The sequence below is a fragment of the Hydra viridissima genome, unplaced genomic scaffold, assembly GCF_058129835.1.
Source record: "Hydra viridissima isolate aposymbiotic clone 2 unplaced genomic scaffold, HvirCarnegie_v1 scaffold_16, whole genome shotgun sequence".
Taxonomy (NCBI): Eukaryota; Metazoa; Cnidaria; class Hydrozoa; order Anthoathecata; family Hydridae; genus Hydra; species Hydra viridissima.
The window spans coordinates 162,795-180,439 of NW_028324315.1; the positions used below are offsets into that span (position 1 = coordinate 162,795).

Consider the following 17,645-nt stretch of genomic DNA (forward strand, 5'->3'; position numbering starts at 1 on the left):
AGCTAAAGAGAAAACAGGTTTGATAATGAACTTTATCAGTTAGAGATGTTCTTGCTCCATACTCTATACTGAAGTTATTGAAAAAATGCTTACTTTTTCATGCACAATTTCATTTTCTTAGTTTAATGTTTGTAATTGAAGATGATGATATTTTTAAAAATTTGACATTCTATTTTCAGTTTTCTCAGTAGACAACATCATTTCAAAAGCTGGACCTTCTAAATCATCTACTGAAGAAGGAACAGGTTTGATTATGAAAGTTGTCACTAATAGATTTTCTTATCTTATCACTTTATTCTTTATGAAGTTAAATTATGAAATTAATAAGATGAAAAAACAAAGAACCGCCAGCTCAAATTCTAAAGCTTCTATGAAAACCACACTTAAAAGGAAACAAGTTTGATTATGAAAGTTTCATTTAAAGATGTTATTCTATACTTAAGTTATTGATAAAATACTTTGATGCATAATTACATTTTCTTAACTTAATGTTATTCCCATTGTACATTCCTAACACTTCTTTAATTAAAGTTATTAAAGGACAAATGAATATGATAATAAAATCTTTTTTCAGTTTTCTTAGTGGACACCATCCCAAAAGCTGGACCTTCTAAATCATCTACTGAAGAAAGAACAGGTTTGATTATGAAAGTTATCACTAATAGATTTTCTTATCCTATCACTTTATCATTTATGAAGTTAAATTATGAAGTACAAGAATTTTAAACCATATAAATTTTAGTAATACATCAAAAAAGGAATTTAATTGAGAATGATGATAATGATTTTTAAAGTTTGAATTTTATTTTTCATTTGCTTAATAGACACTGTCATCCCAAATTCTAGAACTTTGAAGACCACATCATTAGCTAAAGAGAAAACAGGTTTGATAATGAACTTTTTCAGTTAGAGATGCTCTTGCTCCATACTCTATACCAGGGCTGTGGAGTTGGAGTCAGAGCTCATTTTGGCTGGAGTTGGAGTTGGAAAAATTTTACCAACTCCGGTTTAAAAAAAATCTTTCAAATTTTCATAATTTTCATAAGGATTTTATAGATGTTACTTGTTAAAATATTTTATGTTCTGTCAGTCTAAAGCACAAGTATCAAACTCTAGCCCTCCAGTTGTTACAAAACTACAAATCCCAGGATGCTCTGAAAGCTGACACAATAGGAATTGTAGTTTTCAACAACTGGAGGACAAGGAGTTTGACATGTTATCTTAAGGCCTTTAAAACAGTGGTAACCAATAGGATATTTTGCTGCTTATCACTGAGAATCATAAATCACCTCCCTTGCGGTATCCTCTACCTTCCCTTAAACTAGATAACTTCATAATCCCCCAACTCCCGACTTAAGTTGTCTGGGACTGTGCTACATATTTTTAGTAGAAAGCTAGGCATGCCATCATCAAGCACCAAAGAGCTGCTCCACAAACAGAAAGACTGTAAATATTCAATTAAATTTGCATTAGAAAGACTGCAAGTATTCAATTAACTTTGTTTCTCTGGAGAGAGAGAGAGTATTAGAAAATTAGTGATTGAAGAAGCTGTTAAACAAAAAGAAGAACTTAATGAATCTCTCAAGGGACGCTTTGTGTTTCTTAACATAGTGAACTATTTTGCAATCAATGTCTAATTGTTTTTTGAAAAAATGAAGTAGTTACCAAGACATTGGCAGTAAAAGACACCAAAGCTTATCACATCAGTGAATTTTTCCAGGTCTTAGTAGAAAAGGTTCTTAAAGAGTATGAACCTAAAGAAGAAAAAGTTCTTTCTGTCCAACTGACAGTATTTTAAACATGATTTTGACAAATTCATAATGTTATTAGTGACTGCATAAGAGTTTATTGCATAACAAGAGTTAAGAAAAGTTTTTGTTTAGAAATTGTTTTCTAATAAATATTGTTTAAAGCACTAAGTGGTTGGATTATTTGTATCATAGTGATGAAATAGCCAATCTTAACATTTTACTACAGTATATTTGTTGTTACAAATTGGTTACTTATAAAGGAGTTGGAGTCAGTCCATGATAAAATCAAGGAGTTGGAGTCAGAGTTGGAGCAGCAGCTTACTGACTCCACAGCCCTGCTTTATTCTGAAGTTATTGAAAAAATGCTTACTTTTTTATGCACAATTTTGTTTTCTTAGTTTAATGTTTGTAATTAAAGATGATGATAATTTTTAAAATTTGACATTCTATTTTTAGTTTTCTCAGTAGACAACATCATCTCAAAAGCTGGACCTTCTAAATCATCTACTGAAGAAGGAACAGGTTTGATTATGAAAGTTGTCACTAATAGATTTTCTTATCTTATCACTTTATCCTTTAGGAAGTTAAATTATGAAATTAACAACATGAAAAAACAAAGAACCGCCATCTCAAATTCTAAAGCTTCTATGAAAACCACACTTAAAAGGAAACAAGTTTGATTATGAAAGTTTCATTTAAAGATGTTATTCTATACTTAAGTTATTGATAAAATACTTTGATGCATAATTACATTTTCTTAACTTAATGTTATTCCCATTGTACATTCCTAACACTTCTTTAATTAAAGTTAATAAAGGAGAAATGAATATGATAATAAAATCTTTTTTCAGTTTTCTTAGTGGACACCATCCCAAAAGCTGGACCTTCTAAATCATCTACTGAAGAAAGAACAGGTTTGATTATGAAAGTTATTAATAATAGGTTTTATTGTAATATTTCTCCCAAATAAATTTTTTTAACTTGTCAATATCTAATCATTTGTTCTGTAATTTACATCTGTTTTTTTAGGTATATTTTTCTTTTATTATTTCATTAATTTCATGTTTTTGTTGTTGTAAATGTTGATTACTTGAGCTTTTGTTTTTTTGTTCTTAGAAATTTATTGAATATTTTCATTAGGCTTTTAAATAAATAAAAATAAATTGCTTAAATTAATAGCTTTTTAAGACACAAATTTTAGTGAGAATTAACTCTTAGTTTTATATATTTTTAAGAACTTAAAACTTCTTTATACATGATTTGTTTTTCTAATATTTAAAAAAAATGGAAGCTTTTGGAATGAAAAATAAACTGCTTTTTAGTTTCATTACACATTAAAATGTTCTTTTTTTAAGGACAAACAAGTTTTGGACAAATGACAATGGTTCTAAATAGTTAATAAGATTTGATTATCTTATTTATCATATGTCTTAATGCAAAAACAGTTTTGCAATGAACAGGTTTTTTAAGATAATAGTTCATGTGAATCAAAAGTACCTAAACCTTGTAACCAGTGAACAATCACAAAAGCACTGCCAAGAGAATTGTAAACTTTGATTGCCAACTGGGTTTAGGAAATGATTTAGGAATGTCTGAGCATATACTTTTATCCATATTTAAATTTATGCAGAACTTAATTTATGCATTTATGTTAGTTTTATTCTTTTAAGGTTGTTCAAGTATTAGAACTTTTTTTCTAACATTCCAAGAATATTTTTTTGTACTAAGTTGCTTTTGTTACTTAACAGTTTTTTTTTCGTGAATTAAAATTTATAACTTAACTCAAATCTTTAACCTTTACTAAAAGTGTTCAAAGGTCATCAACCATATCCATTGTTCAAAGGTTACCATCTCCATTACCTACTAGAGGTTACTAAGACTTATTCTTGAAAGAAATTGTCTTACTTTGGAGCTGTTCCATGTAAAATAATCCACACAAAAGAATTTTTACACCCTTATGTTTTAAAATTAATTGATGTATATATTATTGATTGTTCTTAACATGCAAAAAATAATTGCAATAGTTTGAAATGCACAACAGGTCTTGTGATATCTGTTTTAAATATGGTAATGGGAAATGTTAATCAACTTAGACCTTTACTTTTAACAAATTCAAAAATGATATGCTAAAGACGCAATTAGTAAAATGTTTTTAATATTGTAATTTTATGATGCAATATTTTTATATTTAAAACATTAGCCTCAGTATTATAGGTTTTTGGAGATAAAATGAAGGCTGTCACCCAAATAAAAGTTTACTTGAATATTGTTAATTTAATAAAAAAAAATGTAGCTTTGTCTCTCTAATACTTATCACAGTATCGCACAACAAAACAAAATATTTTCTAATGGAAAAAATTTGCTAGAAAAATAAAGCTTGGAAAAAAATTTTTTTTTTTTTTTAAGTATTCTCAAAATAATTTAAGCTCTGAATTGAAGATTAAACAGAAGATTAGAGTAAATAAAAGTTTAAAAGAAAAATCAATTTAGAGGCATTAAAATTAATGAAATGAAGTCTAAATTAAAGAAAGTTATTATACAAACAACTAAATAAAAATAAAAGTTGAATTAGAAAAAAAATATATATATATATATATATATATTGAATTAGAAAAATAGCTTGAACCATTTTTAAGACATTTTAAATACAAAATATGCAAAGTTCACTGGGTTTTAAAAATATTTATTGACTACAAATAAAAAAGCAATACTTGTCAATCACCAAAATAATCTAAAGTTTTGTATTTATATAGTTAAGTATTTTGGAGGTGGGTGCACACTAACATATTGTGAGAACCTGAGGGGAAAGTTGTAGTTTACAATGTAATCAACTTTACAGAACACTTTCTTTTCAACTTTTTCTGTTGATAATCATAGTCTTTAGTATATATTAAATGTGATATAGCAGACATAATTGTTTACCGACAAAAAATTTACACTTCAAACAAGTGATATTAATATTTTTGAAGCCTTTGATTAGCTACATCAAGCCTTCATCTAACAGAGCTTTTCGTTTTTGAGAAAATGGTTCCAATAATTTATGCAACTTTTTGATAACAGTTTTGATCAAAACATTACTTAGGACACATTTTTCAATTTTGATTTCTTTATTTAAACTTTACTAAAAAATTTAGATTTGATTTAACAAAATGCCCTTTTTTCTTGGAGCAGTTTAGAAACTGACTAAATAAACAAAAGTTAGTCAAAATATCAAGTAGACTGCAAGATTCAACAACTTGTGCACTATCCAAAAGTCCTTTACGGCTTCTAAGTCTAAATTAAACGTAATAACCTTTCTTCATTGCACTCCAGATATTCCTTCAGCAGTCACATCATCAATCAGTTGTTGAATGGTGTATAGATAAGGATGGTAACAATTGGTCTGCCAACAACAAAAATGAGACCTACAGAAAAATCTTATCATAGATAAAGATTAAATAAACCAGTTAAAATTATTTAGCTAATGGTTGTTTAAATACAATTTCTTGATGCTTTTTAGAATAAAAGGATATATGAAGTCCTGAGTAGGATTTTTCAAACTTAAGATTGGATTGTGGATCTCAAAATCATTCAACTTTGAGTCTTAATAAAACTAGGTTACTGATCAGGGTGATTTAAACTTTTTTGGCTGGTGTTATATTCTAGAGGATCTGATAAGTAATATTCTCAATTGACAAAATCTGTAATTTTTTCATTTTGGTTTACTTTAACTTTATCTTTTTTACTAAAATAGTCTTTTATCCAATCTTTTTTTTTTTTTCATTTGTTTTATAAAAAGGTTTTTTTTAACTAATCTATTCTTTACAGATATTTTACATTTAAGATTTTTCATATTGGTAAATATTCACAAAAATGTCTTCTTAAATTATTGCTGTTAATTTTAATCATAGTAATATTAGTCTTAATTTGATGGGAAGATGTAATTCCGGAAAGTTCTAGAACATTTTGATGACGTTAGAGATTTAATAGCTTTAATAGTTTTTACCAATAAGAATTGTAAATATGTGTTTGTGGTGATTTATGACGGTTTGTTGAAGGATATTTTGGGAAAAGCATGGGGTATATATAAAGGAGAAAATTTGTAAAAAAGGACAGTTAGGAGAGAAAATTATTGCTATTTAGTGACTTGTTGATTGCGAGAAAAAAAGTACAAGCTAACCGGGCATGGAACCAAGTATGAGATTATTTGATATGTTTGAAACGTATGATGGCACTTCGGATGCTGATGTCTGGATTCAACGAACGAAAGTGATTGCAGAAATTCAGAACTTAAAGCTTGAACTAATTTTTCCGATTCTTCTCAGAGAAGCTGCTTATGCAGTGTACAATGCTTTAACCGCGGAAGTCAAAAAAGATGTAGTGGAAGTCGAGCGTGTGTTATTAGCGGCGTTTTCTATAGATGCCTACACTGCATATGAACTGTTTACAAAACGAAAATTATGTGACGGAGAAAAAGTCGATGTGTTTTTGGCTGATTTAAGACGATTAGCCTATCTTGCTAAATTACCAGAGGAGTCTGTGCGTTTGGCATTTGTTGTGGGTTTGCCAGAAGTCTTATCATCAAGATTTCGAGCCGTAATGGACCCGATTGATATGTTACCCAGAGTGAGAGCTGCTATGAACTGTGCAAATATGATTGACAGTGACGCCATACAAAAACTGCATTAGTGTGTTACAACTGTAAAGGTTTGAATCACATTGCAAAGAACTATTCGCTTGCGAAGAACTTGTCTCCGAAGACCGTTAGATGTTTTAAATGTGGTGAGGAAGGACATATTGCATCAAAATGCTGGAAGCCGCAGGGAAACGATTGCAGGAGCGAGGAATCTGCGCTACCTCGCTCCTGAACATCGGTGGAATGAGCGCATTATCTGTTGTTTGTTTGAAAGTTAATGGTATGGTTGCGACAGCTTTAGTAGACACAGGGTGTTCGAAGACAATTTTGAATAAAAATTTCCTGCCCAAAAGTCAATGTAGGTACTCAAACTCTCAAAAGGTAGTAACGTTTGAAGGAAAAGTTCATCAGTGCACTGGGTCAGCGGTCGTGATTCTTGAGGTTGATGGCATTAAAGCACGTGATGAGGTTATTTTAGTGGATTTCCAACCGTTTGGAGTTGATATGATGCTTGGAATGAGTTCGATTAAATTACTAGGAGGAGTATTCGTTTCTCCATTGGGAAAAGCGAAGTTCGGACTGAGTTACTGCGGAGCATCGGCTTCGAGTAAGAACAAAGTCAAGAAAATCGAAATTAAAAAGAATGATCACGAAGCAATTTTTAATGGTGTTGAATGGAGAGTCAAATGGAAATGGAGAGATGGAGAAGGCCCCACCAGATTGTATAATAAAGTGGCACAGTACGGAATTCCACCATACGCTAGAGCAGATTATGAAAACGAACTACAGGATTGGATTGATCGGAAATGGCTGTTAGAGTATGACGAAAATGAATTTGGACCGCCCAAAGGGCAGATTCCCTTAATGGCTGTCATTCAGAGAAACAAAGACAACAAAATCCGACCTGTTCTAGACTGGAGAGAAGCTAACGATTTCATTGAGGCATACACGAGAGATGCAGATGTGTGTGTCGAAAAGCTTAGAGAATGGAGAAGGATGGGTAACAAACCAGCAATCATCGAGGCTTATCTTCAACTAAAAACTGATAAATCTCTTTGGCCGTTACGCAAGGCTTATCTTCAACTAAAAACTGATAAATCTCTTTGGCCGTTCCAAACAGTGGTGTTTCGAAATAAAAGGTATTGCTTGACACGACTTGGTTTCGGATTGAATGTTGCGCCAATGATCATGAAATCCGTTGTGAGTGCCGTCGTTGATCAAGACGAATTGGTGAAGAGGGGAACGTCTGCTTATGTAGACGACATTTTCGTAGACGAAAGTGTGGTGTGTCTTGATTATGTCAAGAGGCATTTTTTGAAATATGGTTTAGAGAGTAAAGATGGTGAGCAGATTGATGATAATGGAGTTCGTGTGTTAGGATTGTGTGTGCGCAAGGTTGTTAACAAATTGATGTGGTCCAGAGGGAATCGAGGTGATGCTATCTCGCAAAAGTTAACCAGGAGAGTTGTGTTTTCAATCTGTGGACAGTTGATAGGACATTTACCCGTGTGTGGTTGGCTGCGAGTGATTTGTAGTCTCTTGAAGAGAAAAGCTGTCAGTCTGACGACGGGTTGGGACGATGAAGTTTGTGATGAGAACGTTAAGTGGGTGCTTCAGGTATTTGCTAAGGTGGAACGCTGCGAGCCTGCTTGTGGTGATTGGGCTGTGCGTGGTGATGAGGGAAAAGTGTGGGTTGATGCCAGTTCTTTAGCGATTGGTGCTCTTATTCAAGTTGGGGAGACTACTGTGGAGGATGCAACATGGCTGCGAAAAGAAACGTCTGATGTTCATATAAACATGGCAGAATTAGACGCTGTGATACGGGAAATGAATATGGCTCTGATGTGGAAGCTGAAGAAAGTGACTGTTTTTACCGATTCCATGACTGTGTACCACTGGGTTTCTGACGCCCTTACGGGAAAATCAAGGTTGAGATCAAAAGCGACGGGTGAAATGCTGATTCGAAGAAGACTGAGCGTGTTGCAACAACTAATTGAAGAATACGATGTTAGCGTCGAGGTGAATCTCATTCCTTCTAAAGATAATTTGGCCGACGCATAAACTAGAGTTCGCAGCAGATGGCTCAACAAACTGACTGTGCCAGAGTGTCGGAATAGTTGTATGGGAATCGCAGCTACGAAGGCTGAATCTATTTCTGATATACACAAAAGAACTGGACATTTTGGAGTGAATCGAACGTTAAACTTTGTTCGTAAAACAATTCCGGCTGCTACTGAAAACGATGTTCGAAATGTGATAAAAAATTGCGAACCATGTCAGTCAATAGATCCAGCGCCAATACGGTGGGAAAAAGGGAAATTGGATGTTGAAGGAAACTGGGAGAGATTGGCCATGGATATCACGCATTATGGCACTGACAAGTTTTTGAGTCTAATTGATTGTGGACCTTCAAAATACGCGTTGTGGCGACAATTATCGAGCTCATACGGAAGTGTTGCCATAGTCCGAATACTCCGTCTTGTTTTTTGTGAACGTGGAGCACCGTCTGAGATATTAACTGACAATGAGCCAATATTTAAAACTAAAGAGATAAGGAGTTTCCTTGATAGTTGGGGAGTGCAAATTAGATATAGAGCCGCTTATTATCCTGAAGGAAATGGAATTGTGGAAAGAAACCACCGTACGATCAAGAGAATAGCAGAACGATCAAAAATGTCGATACCGGAAGCCCTATATTGGTACAATGTCTCAGCCGACAAAAATGGTGCAAGCCCGATGGGCAAAATATACAGCTATCCCATTGGTGTGAAAGGATTGAAAAAAGAGAATCTTATTGCACGAAATGTCATGAACGAGAGATTTCGAATTGGCGATAAAGTCTGGCTGAAACCACCAAATGCGAGGTGCCATACAAAGTGGCAACCAGCTACGGTAACTCGGAATGCGTTAAACCAAACCGTAGAAATGAACGGCATTCCGCGTCATGTGAAACACATTAGACCTCGAAATGATACTCAGCCCTACGTTATCCCTGATGTGGAAGTAGAGATGAATGTTGAAACTGATCAAGTGAACGCTGAAAACCAAGGAGATCCAATTAAAGATGTGTTAGAGACGAACGAGGAAAATATCGAAGCTGAAGATAGACCCCAAGAAATCGACATGCTTTTGCGACGGAGTGGTCGGGAACGGCGCATGCCTTCGAAATACTTTGATTGCTATTTGGATGATCCGTAAGGATCAAGGAGGAGTGTAATTCCGGAAAGTTCTAGAACATTTGATGACATTAGGGATTTAATAGCTCTAATAGTTTTTACCAATAAGAATTGTAAATGTGTGTTTGTGGTGATTAATAACGGTTTGTGGAAGGATATTTTGGGAAAAGCATGGGGTATATATAAAGGAGAAAATTTGTAAAAAAGGACAGTTAGTTAGGAGAGAAAATTATTGCTATTTAGTGACTTGTTGATTGCGAGAAAAAACTACAGAAGATGTTGAAGTTGATATTTTTTTATTACAAATTATCTTTAAAGATTTATTCTAAGATGGGTCAATCTAGATCTATCCCTTATGTATGACCATTGGGGTAGAGGAATTGGTTTGTCACCCTCAATGGTTTTGTAACTGCATTGATTTATTGCTTTATTTGTAAAAAACACATTAAAAAACTTTGCATCGCATAATTTATTTTTCTCTCTGCTTTCTTGGATGCCTTTCACCACTTTGTTTGTATATATTTTTTATTTGTATAATTTTTTCATTAAAAGGTAGGTTGTTTAGAATGCGTTTTAAATAATCAGATTTTACTAAAATAAATTTTGAGAACTTTTGGTGAAGTGATCTGTTAAGATTACTTGATTTATTTCTGAAATTCATCTTTCTTTTTTTGCTATTTTCTTTGCTATAGTCTTTGCAAGTGAGGTCACTTTTAAAACTTACAAAGATAAGAAAAATTATAGTGCTGAAGATGAAATTGAAGAATATGAAAATGATGATGATGGTGATGGTTATGGTGATAGTGATGGTGAACAGGGAAACAATGAGGACTCTGAAGAAGTTGCTAATCTATATGTCTATAACAGAAGTGAGTTTTTTACTTTCTCTAATAGTTCTTAAAGATAACACATGTTACACTATAGAAGGTATCATTCAGAAATGTTTGTCAGCAGTCAATGGGTTTTGATAATTCTACTTCATTATATGCTCCAATTAATAAACGTTGTTTTCAGAATATTTTAAATTCTATGCTCTTATTATTTTTCATTAATATTTTTCATTCTTTGGATATCTTTATTTCTTGAAAATTTTTTTAACAGACGAGGAATATATATCCTCATTCTCAATTACCAGTAACTAAAGTTTTTCTACTTCTGTAATATTTGCTTTGTTTAAAATGATTACATCATCAGTTAATTACATCATCAATAAATTACATCATCAATCAATTACATCATCAATCAATTATATCATCAATCAAATGCATCATCAATTAGTTATGTCATGTAAAGTAGTTTACTTCATTGCTCACAGTCAATAAAGTTACGAGTTCTCAAAGAAGAACTCATTAATACTGTGTACTATTACATATTCCACCAAAAGTTGGTTGATGATATCATGCCAACAACATGGATCACTGTGTCACGAAATGACTTTTAATTCGAACCTCTTGTCCCGAGAAAACCCTTTGGAGGTTTGAGAGTACACATGTGTAGAATAACACTAGAGTTGCTTTTGAAATCTTTCATCATCGTCCGAGAAAGAAAAATCAGTTTAAAGTTTTTAATTTTATTGCTCAGAATAAAAATTTTACAAAAAAATAATTTCTTTAAAAAAATCTTGTTCTCTATTATAACATATAAATTTCTTCAACATATAATGTGTTTGCAACTCTAAACAAAGCAAAACCAAAAAAAATACATACAAACTATTCTTGAAAGACAAACAGTTTTCTACTTTCAGCTTTGAAATTCAAGCTGTGAAAAACATTAATGATTCTAGATACTTATACAAAATTATTCTACTCAATTGATTAAGAAGCAAGCCTTTATTAAACTCTTACATAGCATATGTAATTAATAACTGTAAATGTCTCTTCCACAAATAGAAATCAAAATAAATGTTTACTGTTATACTCGATCAAACAGTTTCGAAGATTCCTGGGATAATCCCGATGGATGGCTGGCCTCTTGAAACGTTGCCAATGAAGACTGAAGTTGTGGTGAAGTGACTCTGTGGCTTGCTCAGAAAAGATGCCCAGAGAGTGGTTGTGGCGATCAATAAACTGCGTCACATGGAAGAAAACAGCATGTGCTTTGGAGGTAACACTTGTGTTTGGAAGGTTGAGATAGGAAGCTTTAAACTCTTCAATAAGCTCACAGTAGTTCTGAAACAGCATCAAATTTTCTGAGGGTTTCAATAAATGGAAATGCCAAAAAGCAAGCATGCTTCTCTGCAAGTTGTTGAAGTGAGTCAACATTTCTCAAAAGCTTTCTACACTCATTGCCAGCAAATTGTCCTCCATGAAAAGGTTGTTGTTGAATGTTGATCATCTTTGGCCACTCATCTGCATTTTGCCAAACCTGACAGAGGTTCTTAAAGAGGTGGTTCACAACACCAATAAGAAGGTGAAGTTCCATAGGAGGAATAAAATCTAGGACAAGAGTATCATCAGAAAGTCTTTTTATTGGCTGGTGAACAACATTTTGAAAGTCCCTTGCCTTTTTTGTTTGGGCACCAGCTGCTTGGAAGCCTTCAAAATCAGAACGAATGGAGCCAAATGTTCGAAGCTCACCACTGTGATGAAGATTCTTTGACTCAATGTCACACCAGGTGCAAGGGTGTGCACTAGAGTGAAATTGCAAGCCACAAATTATGTTAGCAAGCTTCATGTCGCATGACAACACAAAAGACATTCTCTCTAAACACAGTTTATCCAGGATTTGTTTGACATTGTCATAGTTTTCAGAGACATTTTCTGCAATGGCCACCAAAAGTTGACGCTTCACTCCTGAGTCTTTGAAATTTTTAAAGAGAGGTTTCTTTGATGGAGGAGAAGTATCTGGTGTTTCTAAGCTCATAATACCAAAAGAAACTTTCACGAACCCGCCTCCACCATCTATCCCCACCTTAATAAGCTGGTCTGACTGAGGGCCTCTGACTTCAGCAACAGTGTTTCTTAATGACTCCATTTCATTGCAGTACACCAATAAATGTTTAGACTCTTGGCTAGTGCTTTTGGATGTATCAGTAATTTCTGAGGTGACAAAGAGGTCAGAAAGTTGCTTTCCAAGAGATTCAAACTTTTCTCTGAAATTTTTCTCCACAACACGCTGTGGAACTGCTTTGTTTAGAGTTGAAGCAAGCATATTCATTCCTCTATTTGAAAGACCAATCTGGTTTTGAACTTGTACTAGATGTTGTGCAGTCAAGGTGGGTGTAGATGAAGGAAATAATTCTCTTTGTCGCGATGGACCTGCAAAAAATCACAGAAAGTTACCATTGTATCATTTCCGAAATTCATAGTGTATATTTTATTGCTATGCCCTTTGACAAAAGTTTTTTTTGTTTAAAAAGTACAGTTTTTACCTGGAGTTACTGGAAAGGGTCTTCCTACTCTTTGATTGAGACGGACAGTGCCATGGGGGGAAGGAACTTTGTTGGCAATTACAGAAACAGCCACTCTTTCTGCTGCTTTTTTGTCCTTTTCTGCAACTTCAAGTAAGTTCTGTCATAACATTGCTTTAGTACAGACATGAGGGATGCCTCTTCCTATCAATGAAAAGCATGCTGAACATCTTTTCTCAACAATTGGCTGTTCTATAAGCTGACTGGCAGTGTTTGTTGCTCCACTTATCTGAGGGCTTCTGAATTTTGCTTTTCCCACACTACAAATCAAGCAATCACATGCTGATTCTCTTGTTGCAGGACGGATCTTTATGTTTTGATAGTCTGGCAAGGAAGGAAGTTGGACATCTCTCCCTTCACCTTTTCTTCTGAGACTTACTCGACAGTTTTCACAGATTCCAATTGGTACTCTTTGGTCTTCAAAGTTGATTCTTTGGCCCAAAATTTCTTGACTGCGTTTAATCATAAAATCAGTCAGCTGCCTTTTAGCTTTGTTCATACAGAGAAAACAGACAGTTTTCCTGTTGTCTTCATGAGTTTTTGCTTGGTTAGGCATTTTGAAAAATGACGCACACCTTGTTCTTTTAAAACGGTTTCTAAACTGTTTGCAGGTTTTTCCCGGAATTTTTTAGTTAATTATTTTTTTGCTAAAATATTTTGTATGTACTATTTGTAAAACAAATAACCAAAATAGACAGTTTTTTTGAGAAAGAAAAAAAAACTCTTAGTTTATTGACCTTATTAAATAAGCATAAAATTAGAAACTTTAAACTGATTTTTCTTTCTCGGACAATGATGAAAGATTTCAAAACCAACTCTAGTGTAATTCTACACATGTGTACTCTCTAACCTCCAAAGGGTTTTCTCGGGACAAGAGGTTCGAATTAATATTAAGTAGTAGGCTTAACATTCCACTGTGTCATTTCGTGACACAGTGGAATGTTAAGCCTACTACTTCCACCAATTCTTAATATCCTCATAGCAGAATCATTGAGCTTTTAGAGCTTTTAAAAGTTATTGACCTTTTAATAATTTTTTATATATATGCTATTTAAACTTCAATAAACTAATATGGCAGTGGAAGCTAACATCTTAGTGTTGATAAATGCTAATACAAATCTGCATCAGCAGCAATTCTAAAAAAGTATGAATAAAAGGAAGTTCATCAAACTCTGCATAGTGAGTCAGAACATGAAAACACGAGTGATTCAGAACTAATCACGAAATTTCAAATTACGAAAACATTTTAATCCTTATTAATCGTCTAACCCTTATTAATCGTCTAATTCTTGATCACAGAGAGTTCGCAAAAAACAGTTCATGATCCTTTTGATGGTGCGTTTATCACCACTTGCTTTTTAAAAACTTCCTTGAAGAATTTTTTGGAGTTTTCATATTTATTGGTTTACTAGCAGGAATATCCGGGTCTTTTTTAATAGCGACCAATTTTTTCATTTTTAAAATTGTGATCTGTTTGTTTGTCTTTACAAGGCAAATAGATGAGGAAGATTATCGATAAACGAGGAAAATTATTGATTAACCCATAAATATGAAAACTTCACAATCAATTTATTATCGATATATTTCGATTTCAATCTTGAGAATTCCTGTCAGCAAGCATTTTGACTTAAATCTGAAAACCTAGAGATCGCTGCTGTGATTTTTTAGAAGAACTTATAAGTAGCAACTCTTTTTTTAGTACGGCTGCTCACTAAACTTATGTTAAATCGCTAATATTTGAGTTTGATTAGAAAATTACTTTTTAAAAGATTTTTTTGTGTAAATTATTTTTTAATCATTTCATTCATTTCAGAACGATTCAAGATCCATTTTCCTGTTCATCCAAATAAAAGAAAAAAAGATTACTACAACCTCATCTCTTTGTATAAGCATCATCAAGGGGGGTGCTGTTCTTCAAAAAAAGTCAAAACGGAGGACTGTTTAGAAGTTTTTTTAGATGATCTTAAGAATAACAGTTACGAAACTATGGATATTCCAATACCTGAGCCAACTATGGACCCAACTTTGGATCATCCACAACAATTTATAAAGAGCATTATGCATTATAACAAAATAAAAAACAAGATCGTTAGCTCGATGAATATAAAAATTGGGAACCAAATTTTGAAATACTGTCAATCCTTTCAGGACCAGCTTTTTACAAAAACCTTGTGTATGTTGTAATAATTTCGTTATTTTTTAAATTAGGACTTTCTTAAAGCATAGGACTTTGTTAGGTCACACCATGGTAAATGTATTTTTTTTTTTTTAATCATTTATCTCGCTTAATTTTAGGTGATATAATTGATTTAATCAATCAAGAACTTCTGGAAAAAAGAAAAATTATACTCGCGCAATGCGGTTGTAATATTTGTTCCTTTGGGTACGCAGTCACACAAAAATTTAAATCTGAACATCACTGCTGCAAAGTCAACTTGAGTGTGAGCAAACTTAACGAACAGTTCTCTTGTATGAGTATGCGCTCAATGGAGCGATTGTATAGGTTGGCCAGAAATCTCCATGCACCAAGTTTAGACATTCTCAAAAAAAGTGACATTAGGCACGGCCATTTCCTTGAGTTATTTTCCTCCTCGTTACTTGAAACACTTCTAACTAAAATAAGCCTCGGTGGAAATGTACCTTTAGCAAATGATCATTTTTTGGTCGAAAGTCTTGAAGAATCAACCTCTTCGTGGAAAAAAATTGAGGTGAACCCTAATCAAATTAACTGGTTGGACGGGGACTCGATCTCTTTGTCACTGGAAAATGGCATTCGGTATGAATGCAGGTAGGTTTTTTTTTTCGACTGATAAATGTGATTTATTATAGAAGTTTTTTCATTTAATGATTCTTTTTTATCGACGTTTTGTGGCGATGTTAGAATGAAACCATTTCCGATTGTTAAACTTCGAACAAAAATCTTTTTTTTAAAAAAACATTTTAAAAAATATTTATGATAAGTACTACTATGATAACCCTTTCATACATCAAATTAAGTCTGCCAATTTTACAAGTTATATACGATAACAAACTAGGCTTTAAAATGGTGGCCAATTTTATTAAAACAAGAAACCAAGTAGGTCTTGCACACACAGCCATCTGCGTCTGTTTGTATAAAAACATAAGAAATAGGTTAGTATGAAGCAGTTCATTACGTGAGTTCTTACCTGTTCTTATTCAGCAACCCGCTGCGCGAAAGGTTTAACATTAAAAGTCACCCTTTTGTTACTTTAGGCTCTATGGTATCGATACACCTGAAATAACTGATATGGTTCAGGTATTTACTGTATTTATAACTCAGTCTTTCAATTATCAAAAATGTTTTTTTAAATGATTTTCTTCATTTTACTTGTTATAAATGTTGAGCAAAAATAGTCCACCCGTATTTCTTACATTTTGTGATAAACACATTATTATTTATTTTTCATATTTTTTATATTATCTATCATTTCTTAATTATTTCATGTACTTATTTTTTCTATTATTCATTTTCTGTTATTACTTATTATATTATTTTTTTAATTTTCTGTGTCTTAAATGGCAATCCTGAGACAAGACATACAAGGATTTGAAAGTTTGCCAAGCCTTGCCAAATTTCCCCGCCGTTTTGCGTAGCGAATTAAAGGTCATGTAACGTTTTGTAAAAACCCTAGGCGTCGCTGTTCGTTTAATAAATTGTAGTTGCATTATTGTAACTTAGAAACAGTTAATAGATTAATGTGACATCTTTAAGAAAAATCATTTGCTTTTCTGAAAGAACAAGTTACATTTTAGTTATTTGATATTTAGTTATTTGATATTTAGTTATTTGATACTTAGTTATTTGATAACTCTAATGTAGGTGAAAAACTATGCCAGTGATGAAGTTATAAGACAAAATGCGAAACGGGGAATTGTAGTCTTTGATAGACCTTTGGGAATAGATGCTTATAGATATGCTCGCATGTTAAATATGATAGCAACGAGGGCAGTTGTAATCTTGAAGCTAGAAAGTATGTCAGTCTTTCATCATCCAGAAACACGTGTATTATGCAGAGTATTATATGAAATCGACCAAACTTGGTGTGATTATGGAATGAAAGTTCTTTCTTGTGGTCTTGCTTACCCGTATGCAGCTTTCAATATACTGAAAGAGTATCATGAAATATGTAAAAGCGCAAAAGAGGCATCTCAAGGGATCCATGAACTCCCACATGAAGTGATTAAGATCATCATGCCTTGGAAAATGAGATCGGGTTTTATGAAATACAATCAGTTGGTTTCAATATATAGCGGCGAAAATCCAAACAAGGCAAATATCTCAGTGAAAGTGATAAAACTTTTGTATTTATGCGACGGCTCGAGGAAAGCACGGTCACACATCTACTGTTGTATAACTCATTTCAAAAATCGGGAAACAATGATTGAAGTTCGTACGTCAGAAATTGAGAATGCCGGCTTGGGGATTTTCCTAAAAAAAGGAAAAGATATAAAGAAAGGCGACATCATTTGCACTTATGACGACTTTCCTTCTTTGCATCCTAACGTCAATAAGTATTACAAGTTTGAGGTGGAAAGAGGTGAAAAAACCATAGTTTATGACGGGTTTAAAAGCAAACATTTCCAGCTCGGTCCTTTGGCCAATGATATTTCAGTAAATTCATTTTGTGAGGAAATTTCTAAAGCTGTTAGTGATAAAAACAAAGACCTCCTTG

General features: G+C 33.1%; 3 protein-coding genes across 3 annotated transcripts in view; all 3 read left to right on the plus strand.

The window, feature by feature from the left end:
• Positions 1-17,645, plus strand: part of LOC149877145 (uncharacterized) — a 40,361-nt gene that overhangs the window by 22,435 nt on the left and 281 nt on the right. Inside the window, exons 14-23 of the mRNA XM_090074266.1 lie at positions 180-245; positions 575-637; positions 825-884; positions 2,208-2,273; positions 2,603-2,665; positions 10,235-10,411; positions 14,765-15,124; positions 15,247-15,739; positions 16,186-16,228; positions 16,793-17,535. Coding sequence (XP_089930392.1) covers positions 180-245; positions 575-637; positions 825-884; positions 2,208-2,273; positions 2,603-2,665; positions 10,235-10,411; positions 14,765-15,124; positions 15,247-15,739; positions 16,186-16,228; positions 16,793-17,535 — 2,134 coding nt within the window. The remainder of the gene's footprint in view (positions 1-179; positions 246-574; positions 638-824; positions 885-2,207; positions 2,274-2,602; positions 2,666-10,234; positions 10,412-14,764; positions 15,125-15,246; positions 15,740-16,185; positions 16,229-16,792; positions 17,536-17,645) is intronic.
• LOC149877148 (uncharacterized) lies at positions 6,518-9,780 on the plus strand. The gene has a single exon (XM_090073518.1). It carries the CDS (start codon positions 6,538-6,540, stop codon positions 8,425-8,427), a length of 1,890 nt encoding a protein of 629 aa, XP_089929644.1. The 5' UTR covers positions 6,518-6,537; the 3' UTR covers positions 8,428-9,780.
• On the plus strand, positions 8,488-9,780 carry LOC149877149 (uncharacterized). The gene has a single exon (XM_090073519.1). The coding sequence runs from the start codon at positions 8,488-8,490 to the stop codon at positions 9,562-9,564; it is 1,077 nt and encodes a 358-aa protein (XP_089929645.1). The 3' UTR covers positions 9,565-9,780.

Coding starts and splice junctions, on each gene's coding strand:
- LOC149877148 (XM_090073518.1), top strand. CDS start 6,538: ATGCTGGAAGCCGCAGGGAAACGATTGCAGGAGCGAGGAATCTGCGCT.
- LOC149877149 (XM_090073519.1), top strand. CDS start 8,488: ATGGGAATCGCAGCTACGAAGGCTGAATCTATTTCTGATATACACAAA.